A 12,282-nucleotide genomic window follows, 5' to 3' on the forward strand; every position below is an offset into this window, starting at 1 on the left:
TTTCTAAGTTTTGGTTATAATGAAGAATGTTGCAGTTAAATCCTTGTTCATAAGTTTGTGGCTTTATTTTCAGTTATTTCCTTTTTATGTATGTTGGTTGTCAGATGATACATTTGAATTGCCAAATGGCCTTTTGAAAGGCTATACCAATTTTCCATTCCATCAGGAGGGTGTAAGCACCCACTGTGTCCTCGTCAGAGTTTAGTATTTTTGTTTTTTAATCTTTGCCAATTTAATAAGGGAAATTTTCTCACTCTTAAAATTAGAATTTCTTTGATTAGCAGTGTGATTGAACATCTTGTAAATTATGCATATGCCTGTTTACATTTTGGGATTGCAATGTTTTTGTTATTCATTTGCATGAACTCTTCCCCCTTTAATATTATTAATAATGACTTTTGACAGGCATAGGTTTTAAAATATATGTAATCAAATCTCTTCTCCCCTTCTCCCCTTTGTAATTGTTTATAATCTTGGAAAGTTATTCTCCATTCAGTGTATATACCCTAGTTCTTTTGAGAAGAGGTCTGTAGAATTACATTATATATGTTCGTTTATTTGATAAACATTTCCACTTTTTTGTACAAGTGCTTTATGAAGCTGTTGTTTTACACATCCCCATTTTTGGTATTCAGTTTCATAGTAGCTGAAGTTATTAAAACATTCTGTTAACATGAGCCTGTTGTTTTGAGAAATCAGTCTGATTTTTAAGTGACTTCTAGATTTTTTAAAATGTATATGTTGTGACTTTCTATAGGTCTTATGCAATTCTTAGTTGACCCACTTAGCTGCTTTGGGTTTTTTCTTTACCTATAAAGTGTTGTATAAATTTCAAAGAATTCTGCCTGGTAACTATCATGCACCAAAAGGGGAGTGTGCTGCTCTAAAAATATTTTTTGTTAAAATGAATTCTCTGAATAGCTTGTCTCATCCTATTAACTATTCTTTTTTGAATATTAAATGTATAGCAAATGAAAATCAGTAATCTTTATTAATCATTCTTATTAAAATATCATAAATTTTAAATAAATTCAAAGGATAGGGAGAGTGACAATGTGATTGAAGTTTTTGAGCTTATAGGTAATAAAAGAAGCTGCCATTTTCTTTCATGTTATTCAGAGTTCACAGGCTTATTTGGAGTGCACAGTGTATCCCTAATTGATACTTTGTTGTTCTTCACATTGGTGGGACCTCTACCTCCTCTCCTGCCTCTCTCCCTTATTTACTCTACTGCAGCCACACTGGCCTTCTTTTTTTCTTTTTTTTTTTTTTTTTTTTTTCTGTTTCTGGAACACACCAGGAACATTCCTACCTCAGTGTCTTTTCATTTACATTTCTTTTGGCCTGAAATTTTCTTTCCTGGATGTCTTTTTTTTTCTTTCTTTCTTTTTAATATTTATTTATTTAGTTGCGCCAGGTCTTAGTTGCGGCAGGCAGACTCCTTAGTTTCGGCAAGCAGGCTCCTTAGTTGTGGTTTGCGGGCTCCTTAGCTGTGGCATGCAAACTCTTAGTTGTGACATGCGTGTGGGATCTCGTTCCCTGAGCAGGGATTGAACCCGGGCCCCCTGCATTGGGATTTCAGAGTCTTTGCCACCAGGGAAGTCCCAATATCTTTTTGACTAAGTTTTCACCTCCAAGTCTTTTGCTCAAATCATACCCTCTCAATGAGGCTTGCCATGACCACCTTATTTAATTTTGCAACTTGCCCTCTACCACAGCACTCCTGACCTCTCTTGCTCTGTTCTTTTTTTTTTTAATAGTATTCATCACTTCTAACCTACTTTATAATATTTTACTTATTTTTTATGTTTGTTGTTTATTTTCAGTATCCCTTTTAGAATCATAAGCTCATTAGGGCAAGGATCTTTATTTACTGATGTATGCCAAGGGCCTATAAAGTGCCTGGAAGCTAATGGTGCTCAGGGAATTGAATTTGCCAAGTGGGGTATATGATGGTTGGTTCAGAAGTAGTGATGTCTTTAGATGGATTTGCATATTAGAGAATAAGTAACGGAGCACATCAACCTTACTCAGGTTATTTGGGTCCTCTTAGTACCATGCCTGTGTGAAAAGGGACAGCAAGTTTTCCAAGAAAATATAATATCTTCCTGGGATTCAGGATTGTATGTACAAGTTTTAAGTACACAAGAATGATTAAAGTTACCATTTCAATTTCTCATCTAGAATAACCTGCTTTAAGAAAGAATATTTGTTGTCCTGTTGTTTTATTCTTGTAATAGATCAATTACTTTATCTTTTGAGGGTTTTCAGTATTTTAAAAACTGACTTTAAAATACAGTATAAATATAGTCAGAGCAGACTGAAAGAGAATGGAATGGAGATACAGTTTTATTTCAGATATTCTGAAAATGTTTCTCTAGAAATTTAAACTTGAAGAATGCAGGAGTTACATTGTATGATTGAACAACTCGGTGACACAGAAGTGTTTTATTCCTAGGGAAGCATCGTGATAAGGCTTACTGTGGTGAATTTTTCCCACTTCAGAGCCTTGATTGCTTAGAAGTCTGATCTTGTAGATCCTTCAAAGCCAGACTCTTGAGTGAAGGTCATTTGACTGATGTTAGGAAACCACCATGTTGGTTTGTTACTTCCCCGTGAGGAATAAATATTACCCTGACCAGAACACTCACATTAGCAAGACTGGTATATTATCCTCCTGTGGGCAGACCTCTATTGGAACCCTGTTGTTTTTTTTGGTGAGTATGGAATTGGAGAGGAGTTGATTAGACAAATTAAATGTTCAATTGCTTCAGATGAAGAAATGATAGCCTAATACATCCCTTTCCATGATAGGAATGTTCTTGCTGATGGGACAAGAATTCCTGAAGTGTACTGTCTGTGGCTTCCCCTTTCCCCAGGGGACTTGGATAGGTCCTCCCAAACAATCAGGTTCCATGCTAACCAACCCTTACCCCTTCTGATAGATATATGTTTGGTCACAATGTGGCCAGACTTAAAGTATGAGTCGCAGATCTCTTTTGCCTTCCCTGCTCTGGAATATTGATGTTGTTCCTTGGTTTTAACACTAATAGAAATCTTGTTTTCAAGCTTTTGGAGTAACCTCATTGTAATCCCCAGTTATTGACAACAGCATGCATTAAAAAAAACCAAAACACTAATAACTGATAAGTTACTACTAAAAATGATTTTTTTTCTGCCTAAGACAAGTAGGAGCTATTGTGTGCTGAGAGAGCCTGTTTACCCCCTTTTCTTTCCTGAGAAAGTCAGAAGGCTGGTTCTAACCTACTCAGTTATATCTGTGCTACTGGTAATAGAATAAAAGGGACTGGAATTGGTATTTCACGTTGTAAAGGTTACTGATCTCTAATTGTAGAGCTTTTAATAAAAGGTGAAAAGACAAAAAGATTTTAAAATCATTTTAATGTATAGGATTTCTTTTTCCAAGTCCTCTAAATCACTTTAATAATATGTTCCTAGGTGAGCTACATGGAAATTTACTGTGAAAGAGTACGAGACTTGCTGAATCCAAAAAACAAGGGTAACTTGCGTGTGCGTGAACATCCACTTCTTGGCCCGTATGTGGAGGATCTGTCAAAGTTGGCAGTAACTTCCTACACAGACATTGCTGACCTCATGGATGCTGGGAACAAAGCCAGGTATGGTAGGAAATAGACTGATGACTGAGGTCTTTGGTATATTTTGAGGCCTTTTGTTCCTGGTTAAGGATTTGAGACCACATTTGTAACTATGAAAGTTGCTTTCACTGTGGAGTCCTCTGATCCATTGGCTATGCTGGAGAAGCAGGGTCCTCAGCATATTTGGTATCCTTCTCATCCAAACAATGCACTGCTGAAACACGTTAGAACTTTGATTAAGTTTTACTATTAGGTTTTCATCAAGTTGTGGTAAAATGTTGGTTATCACATGCCTATGGTAGTTAATTGATTCCAGAATAACTGAGCACCTAATAAAGAATAAAAATCAAATGCCTTGGTGGTTTCTAAAGGTATAGCTGGAGTATGAAGAATGATTCTGATGGGTGCCTTTGGGTTGGCAGGTAACTTGATAGGTTCACAGATAAGGTATATTGAGAGCAATTTTGTGTAAGTGACAATCTTGTAATCTGAATAAGTTTAAAGCTGTCGCTTGTGATTGTTATGCTTATAATTTGGAGGCTACTGTCATTTTAGCATTCATCTAAGGATTCTGTTGTCATGTGGTCACATTTATGTTTTTTTAGGACAGTGGCAGCTACCAACATGAATGAAACAAGTAGCCGTTCCCATGCTGTGTTTACCATTGTTTTCACCCAGAAGAAACATGATACTGAAACCAACCTTTCCACTGAGAAGGTAGGAGAACTTCAGTGACTGGGCTTGAGTTGTGTGGAATGGGGATTTTTCAGAAGTCCCTCCTGCTACCTTCTGATTTTGTGGAAGGGAAGAAAGTTGCCCTTTTATTTAATGAAGGGTATTTTATACTTTCCACTAATCATTTTTATTCCACTCTAAACCAGTTTTGAGCGTGGGTTCTTGAGTGAAATTGCAAGATAGAAAATAAGGTTAAGAAAAAACAATCCAAGACTTTTTTGAGTCTCAAAAACTGCTCTATGCAAGAGAGTTAAGCAGTTCTGTGGGGAAGAAGATCCTTCCTTTTCTTCTTGACTGGAATCTCTTAATTACCTTGTTAACTTCTCTGGTATGTGTATTTTACTTTTTTGAGCTCTAATGTTACTGTGGAATTAAACTGTTTAAGCAAACAATTAAGCAGACAAGATGTGTTTTATTCTTGGGAAAAAAATAACTGCACAGCATTTCTGATGTTCCTCAAATACCTGTGCTTGTTAGTTTCTCATTTTCTACAGTGGTTGGTTAAATATAGTAGACTCTGGGATTAAACTGCTTGCTTTAGATCTTAGCTCTGCCATTTTTCTGCAGTGTTATGTTGGGCAAGTTAGTCTTTGTGCCTCAGTTTCTCTAACCTCATAGGATTGGTGAAGAGGAGTAAATATTAATATAGGGTAAGTGCATCTACTAGTGCCTGGCACAGAGTAGCCACTCAATAAATGTTAATTTTATTTTTATTACCATTAATAATAGACTTACGTTGATTTCTACTCTGCCTACATTCCTAAGTAGCATGCAGCTGGATTTTTAAATCTGAAGTTAGATTTATTGTCCTGGCTGTTATAAAAGGTCTTGCCTTATAAACTGAGTACTTTGTGATGCTGATATCACTAAAAACTAAAATCAGCTTTTAGTTGGTGACTTGTTTGTTCATTTTAGCTGAAGATTATTTTTCAAAATACACTCTTCATATAGGTGATCAAATAACTTGACACTGCCTAGCCAGAGGTTCTATATATTTTTTTTTTTTAATTTTTATTTATTTATTTATTTATTTTGGACTGTGTTGGGTCTTCGCTTCCGTGCAAGGGCCCTCCCCAGCCGTGGCAAGCGGGGGCCACTCTTCATCGCGGTGCGCAGGCCTCTCACCATCGCAGCCTCTCCCGTCGCGGAGCACAGGCTCCAGACGCGCAGGCCCAGCAGTTGTGGCTCACGGGCCCAGCTGCTCCGCGGCACGTGGGATCTTCCCAGACCAGGGCTCGAACCCGTGTCCCCTGCATTGGCAGGCAGACTCTCAACCACTGCGCCACCAGGGAAGCCCCAGAGGTTCTATATTAATGTCATTTAGTAGTCAGTATTTGTCTGAATAGCACCAAAGAACATGCTATGTGAAAGCATTTTTTTCTTTTCTTCCCTGATGTTAAATCTACAAAAATAATGATGTTAACCCATAACCATAGCTTCTATTTTGGATACTTTTCTGTAAACTTTCCTGAAGCTTTAAAAAATTTTTTTAAACAACTTTATTGAGGTATTATTGAAGTACAACAAACAACACGTATTTAGAGTATAAAATTGGATCACATATGTATACAGTAGTCCCACCCTTTATCTGCCGGAGATAGGAGATAACATTCCAAGACCCGCAGTGAATGCCTGAAACTGCAGATAGTATCAAAACCTTATATATACTGTTTTTTTCCCATACATTTATATTTAGGATAAAGTTTAATTTATAAATTAGGCACAGTAAGAGATTAATGACAATAATAAAATAGAACAATTACAATAATATACTGTGGTGTTGATATGTGAATGTAGTCTCTCTCACTCTCCGAATATCTTATTGTACAAATTTAGTGCCTTTTCCATCTTAACTAAGCAGTTATCACACACTGTGGCCATAACTTTTGCAGCCTGAAGTGCAACAGCAAAACTAGCATGAATTTCTTTTTCCCTCTTCACAATTTCATGAATAGAAGATTCATTGTAACCGTAGATATTAGCAACCTCAGCATACACTTAAAGGAAGCACTTTGCGGCTTCTGTTTGGCATATCCGAATTGTCAGCATTACTACTCTTGCACTTTGGGGCCATTATTAAGTAAAATAAGGGTCACTTGAACACCAGCACTGTGATACCACAACAATTGGTCTGATAACTGAGCCGGCTACTAAGTGACTAAGGAGTGGGATATGCTGGACAAAGGGATGATCACATCCCAGGCATGGACCGGGATAGAGCGAGAGTTCATCATGCTGCTTAGAATGACACACAATTTAAAACCTATGAATTGTTCATTTCTGGAATTTTCCATTTAATATTTTCTGACTGCAGTTGACCATGGGTAACTGAAACCTTGGAAAGTGAAACGGTGGATAAGGGGGGACTACCTGTACACCTGTAAAACCAGTACCACAATTCAGATAATGAAAATTTCTATTACTCCCAAAAATTGCCTTATGCCCCTTCGTAATCTCTTCCACTCTCATCCTCAGGCAATCCCTGATTTGATTTCTGTCACTATAGATTAGTTTACACTTTCCAGAATTTTGTATAAATAGAATCATATAGTACGTACTATTTTCTGCCAGCTTCTTTCAACTTATAATGATTTAGAGATTCACCTGTATTGTTGTGTGTATCCATAGTTCACTCATTTTCATTGCTGATCAGTATTCCATTGTATGGATATATCACAGTTTGCACATTACTTCATCTGTTGATGGTCATTTAAATGAACAGTTTTTGATCATTACAAATGAAGATGCCATGAACATTTGTATACAGGTCTTTGTGTGCATACTTGTTTTTTGTTTCTCTTGGTAAATACCTAGGAGTAGGGGACTTCCCTGGTGGTCCCGTGGTTAAGAATCCACGCTTCTACTGCAGGGGGTGCGGGTTCAATCCCTGGTCGGTGAACTAAGATCCTGCATGCCACACGGTGTGGCCAAAAAAAAAAAAAGAATAAAACACAACAACAAAAAATACCTAGGAGTAGGATGGTTGAGTCTTATGGTAGGTGTACATTTAGTTTCTTAAGAATCTGCCAAACTGCTTTCAAAAGCGATTGTAAAATTTTACATTCCCATCAGCAGTGTGTGAGAGTTCCAGTTGCTAGAAGCTTCATTTTTAATATGCCATTTAATGGGTTAATGAGTTTTATACATTTTTATGACATATCATTTTAAAATGTGTTTATCCTAAAATTACTTCTTTTAAACCAAGGTAATGGATATGAACTTTTTTTGCATGCTCTTTTAATTGACTACAGTATGTTTGTCTTCTTATGCCACGTATAAGAGGTCTAATTAACATTTTTAGTGTTCTCTATGACTTAATCTTTTAATTTCTTGCCTCTAAATGTTTTCTACTTCTACCTTGCTTATTTTTTAATTGCCCCAGTGTTATTGTTCTTTACCAGGTCAGTAAAATCAGCTTGGTGGATCTAGCGGGAAGTGAACGAGCTGATTCAACTGGTGCCAAAGGGACTCGATTAAAGGTATTTATTTTACCAAACAAATAGCCTAGTCAGTAAATGTTCTTTGGGAATTCCCTGGTGGTCCAGTGGTTCGGACCCCTCGCTTTCACTGCTGAGGGCGTGGGTTCAATCCCTGGTCGGGGAACTAAGGTCCTGTAAGCTGTGCAGCGCGGCCAAAAAAAAAAAAGTTCTATAACACAGGTCAGCAAACTTTGGCCAGTAAGCCAAATCCAGCCCACTGCCTGTTTTTGTAAATAAAATTTTATTGGGACACAGCTACATCTATTTGTGTATTGTCTGTGGCTGCTTTCGTGCTATAGTGATAGGGTTGAGAAGTTGCAGCAGAGACCACATGGCCCACAAAACCTTTTACAGAAAAAATTTTCTGTCTTCTGATCTGTAACTTCAATGCAAAGATATGTTACATGATAATAGTTAAGGTGGACTTCATGGTCAAGGTGAAAATTGAATTGTATTTTGAGGAACAGTCAGAATTTGGTTAGATGGAAGTAAGGGACAGTAATGGGAAAAGAATACACAAGATCTAGATGTGAGAACAAGCATGGAGTTTTCTAGAGATATGCTTAACAGGAGGAGAAATTTCATGTCATTGAGTTGTCGGAAGAAGGCTGCATCTGTAAGCTTTTGGAGCACAGACATCTTGATGATACTTCAGGACTGCGAGTTAGGCATGTGGTCCTGGCATGTCAACAAGTGGAGAGGAGTAAAGATTGAGGGTTAAAGGAGGTTTTTAGAACTTGTGGTCATAAATAAACAAATAATGCTAGCATATGGTTAATTGTATTTTATGTGTTATATATGATATGGCAATAGTAGAAATTATCATAATTCTTTTATGTTTGGTGTTGATTTCAGGAAGGAGCAAATATTAATAAGTCTCTTACAACTCTGGGTAAAGTCATTTCAGCCTTGGCAGAGGTGGTAAGTGTTATACTTCATTGCATGAGAAAATTTGTTCAACACATGTACTTGACGATATTTTATGGTGGCTTACGAAGGATGTTCTCTTGGTCCTTTTATATAATCTTGCCTTTCTCCTTTTAAAGCTTTTCAGATAAGATACTGGGTATAATACACTTTGACTTTGTACTGAAAATAAAAGTGATTAAGGAGAATGAAAGTAAATGTAGATCTGTAAAGGCTAGAATTAAAACTAGGTCTTTGCAAAGACCTGAGGTTTGACTATTTGAACCTTATTTTAATATCTCTCATAAAAACCAAGTGTATTTATTACATATTCTTTTCTATATGATCTTTTCTAAATAGGATACTGTACATTTTAGAGTATTTTGAGCAATTTGCCTTGGTGAATGCTGTTGATTTGTGGGCCAATAATATACTTATTAAACTAGTTTTATTTTTTCTTATTCCTTAGCTGTGGAACACTAAAGCTGAAACAGTTTTTGTATAAGGGACTTCATTATTTAGGTTAGAAGCTAAGGAACTACTAGGTACTGTTTGCTTTAATTTAGTTTAGTACCTCATTTGAATCCCTAAAAAAGAATGAAATGTTTTCCTGCTTGTCTCTGAGAAGTCATATTCAATTTATGACTTAAAATTTAAAAAGAATATTTTCTATTTGGAGGCTTATCCTGTGTTTTCATTCTCTTTTAAATGCTTTCATCTGTAGGATAACTGCACCAGCAAGGTATGGTGGGGCTTGGTAGAAATGAACTAGCTGTATAATCAGTTGTGATGATTTTAAATATTTACTCAGCAGGATATATGGAGGCCTAAGTAGGAATGGGACCTTCAAAAAACTTTTTATTTATTTTCTAGCACTGGAATTTAGAATTGCTGTTTAGGGTGACCGTGAATCATGAGACTACACACCAAAATTAATTTAGGGAACATGATGTGCTTTGGAGAATGAATAAGGGAACAAGAGAAATTTGAGGATGCTTCTATATTGTGTTATCTTATGGTGCTTCTCCTAGTGATCTATAAGATTGTCACTTGAAGAAGTCACCTATAAATCTCTTAAAGAGCAATAAAAGAAATTTCTTATGGGTACCATTCTAAAACATAGCTGGCTTCTTGAAATTATTGGTATATATTTTTTAAACCTCTTTGTATTATCTTGTTTCCTACCATGAAAGTCATGGATTATTTAATCATTAAAAAAATTTTTTTCTACTGTTTGATTATACATAAAGTGAAGGTTCTAGAATCAAGTTAAATTTCTAACTGTATCTACAAAACACATTATTTGCATCCTTATTAATCCAGATACAATAGATTTTTCTTTTCCTTAAATTCTACACAGATATTCTAAAATTTATTACTACTCTTTAGCATAAATAATAGAGCACTTTAACAGTTTGTTCTGAATCACAAGAGTAACATCAGGGATAGAGGCAGTGTCTGCATTGAAATATTCTTAAATGTATAGATTTGTGTATTCTCTACTTCTACAAAAATATTAATAAAACATAATGCTCTGTTTCTGTTTTCTGTTTTTTATTTTTGTAAAGCTGCCTTAGATTAAGACATCTCTCTGCTATTTGATATTATACATGTGTGGATATTCTTCACATATCTAATCTGGGTCCCAGAACAATGAAGACTTAAAATTTAGTGATTATTCTGACTTGTCCATTTGCTTATCTGTTAACATCCATATCAACCAGAAGAAGAGTCCTAGTTTTTATGTATTTCCCACACTGCTCTATGCCACAAAATTTTGCAGATGATTTTTTTATAATCAGTTTTATAAAACCCAGTTTAGTACTTTGTATCTGTGTCATAAACTGTAACAGATCAGAAATAAATTTTAGTTTTTATTGTAACAAGCATGAGTTTGGTGAATTAAGATGTATTATTATTTCCGCTGAGGGGAGAAACAGGATTATTACCATCCATACTTAATAGTATTTCTTTTTAGAGAGGTTAATGATGTAAGTAAAGCTTTTTATGTAAATACTGAAACACTTATTTTGAAAAAATTATGGATGTGAGAACAGGAGATTAATTTGTATGAGAGCAAATAGAGAAGAAATGGCTAAAATTCTGCAGTATTTTCAAGTGGAAAAGATTGAAGTTCTATTTATGCTTCTTCATTTAACTACTTCTTAATTTAGTCTAATTGACAGAAGTGAAAATAGAACATTTTAGACTCTGACACTGCTTATTTTTACAGTGCTGTTGGCAGTCACTGTAACTGGCATACTTTAAATCTTGCAGCCTTTTCAGTACTAACCACAGCAAAGTGGAGTGTTTAGGTGCAGTGGGGAATGGAAAGGATAAACTGAGGTTTCAGGCCCCAAGAATTTTATAGTGGAATGAAAGTCGCACTCGGCTGTGAATGACTGAGACGGTTAATTCTCGCTAAAGGTCTGTGTAATTTAGAAATAGAACCTGCTGTGGAAAATGACTTTGTAATTGGTGGAACGTGTGTCTGTGGGTGGAGTAGGATGAGATGTAGGGGACGTATTTGATGAGATGGAATTCGAGTGCCAACTTGCCTACTTCCTTTCCTCCTCAACAAACCAGAGTCAGCTGCTTAGTACTATTTTTCTGAATACCCATGCTTTAGCACGAAGTAGATCATCCTTAGTTTAATGTAACCTCAGATTATACCAGGAATGGATTATAAAACTGCCTATTACTGGGGAAATATTGATCAGTGAACTCTGGCTTTCCCCTTAGAAGCTTCTTTTTTTTTTTTTTTAACGTCTTTACTGGAGTATAATTGCTTTACAATGTTGTGTTAGTTTCTGCTGTATAACAAAGTGAATCAGCTGTATGTATACATATATCCCCATATCCCCTCCCTCTTGCATCTCCCTCCCATGGGCCCTCCCTTTCCCATCCCTCTAGGTCCCCTTAGTAGCTTCTTAAATTGTCACAACATAGTAGTCAGCCAGCAGATATTGGAGTAGCTATTATACACAAAGCGTTTGCATTGTTTTTTACTTTCAGAGGATATAATTTCCTCCATTTTAGCACTGGCTTTGTGTCGGTGCTTTTTGCTTTATCCTGTGATAATGAGAAGGGACATGGAGAGAGCAGTACAAATAAACTATTTTTTTTAAAATTTTTATTGGAGTATAGTTGATTTACAATGTTATATTAGTTTCAGGTGCACAGCAAACAAGTAAACTCTTGATAAATATAGAAACTTTATCTTGCAGTCTTTTTAAATCTCCAGATTAGCAAATTACATCACTTTCTTAGACCTTTTCACTTTGAGTCCAAATTCTAATGGTTGGATTTATTTTGAACATAATTTCCTTGTAAAGAAACCAAATGTGTATTAATATACAAGAGTTATTACTAGATATGCAATATCCCACTTGCTGATTTGGTGGTTGGCCAAGTAAATTCATTAACTAAATGAGTTGTTCCTACACATCCAACCTGGAACACACAGGATTCATCTTTGCCCCTCTACAAAAGTAAAAATTATTATTTGAGGATTGGGTATTAGATGATATTAAGGAATTACTGTT

The 12,282-nt window shown here is 35.8% G+C and overlaps 1 protein-coding gene across 11 annotated transcripts in view; it reads left to right on the forward strand.

The window, feature by feature from the left end:
* KIF1B (kinesin family member 1B) overlaps positions 1-12,282 on the forward strand; it is a 147,387-nt gene that overhangs the window by 42,877 nt on the left and 92,228 nt on the right. For all 11 annotated transcript variants that reach the window (XM_057535117.1, XM_057535119.1, XM_057535120.1 and 8 more), the window contains exons 6-9: positions 3,460-3,638; positions 4,223-4,334; positions 7,754-7,831; positions 8,687-8,752. In XM_057535117.1, the coding sequence (XP_057391100.1) occupies positions 3,460-3,638; positions 4,223-4,334; positions 7,754-7,831; positions 8,687-8,752 (435 nt within the window). The remainder of the gene's footprint in view (positions 1-3,459; positions 3,639-4,222; positions 4,335-7,753; positions 7,832-8,686; positions 8,753-12,282) is intronic.

Source organism: Balaenoptera acutorostrata, chromosome 1 (assembly GCF_949987535.1).
Source record: "Balaenoptera acutorostrata chromosome 1, mBalAcu1.1, whole genome shotgun sequence".
Taxonomy (NCBI): domain Eukaryota; kingdom Metazoa; phylum Chordata; class Mammalia; order Artiodactyla; family Balaenopteridae; genus Balaenoptera; species Balaenoptera acutorostrata.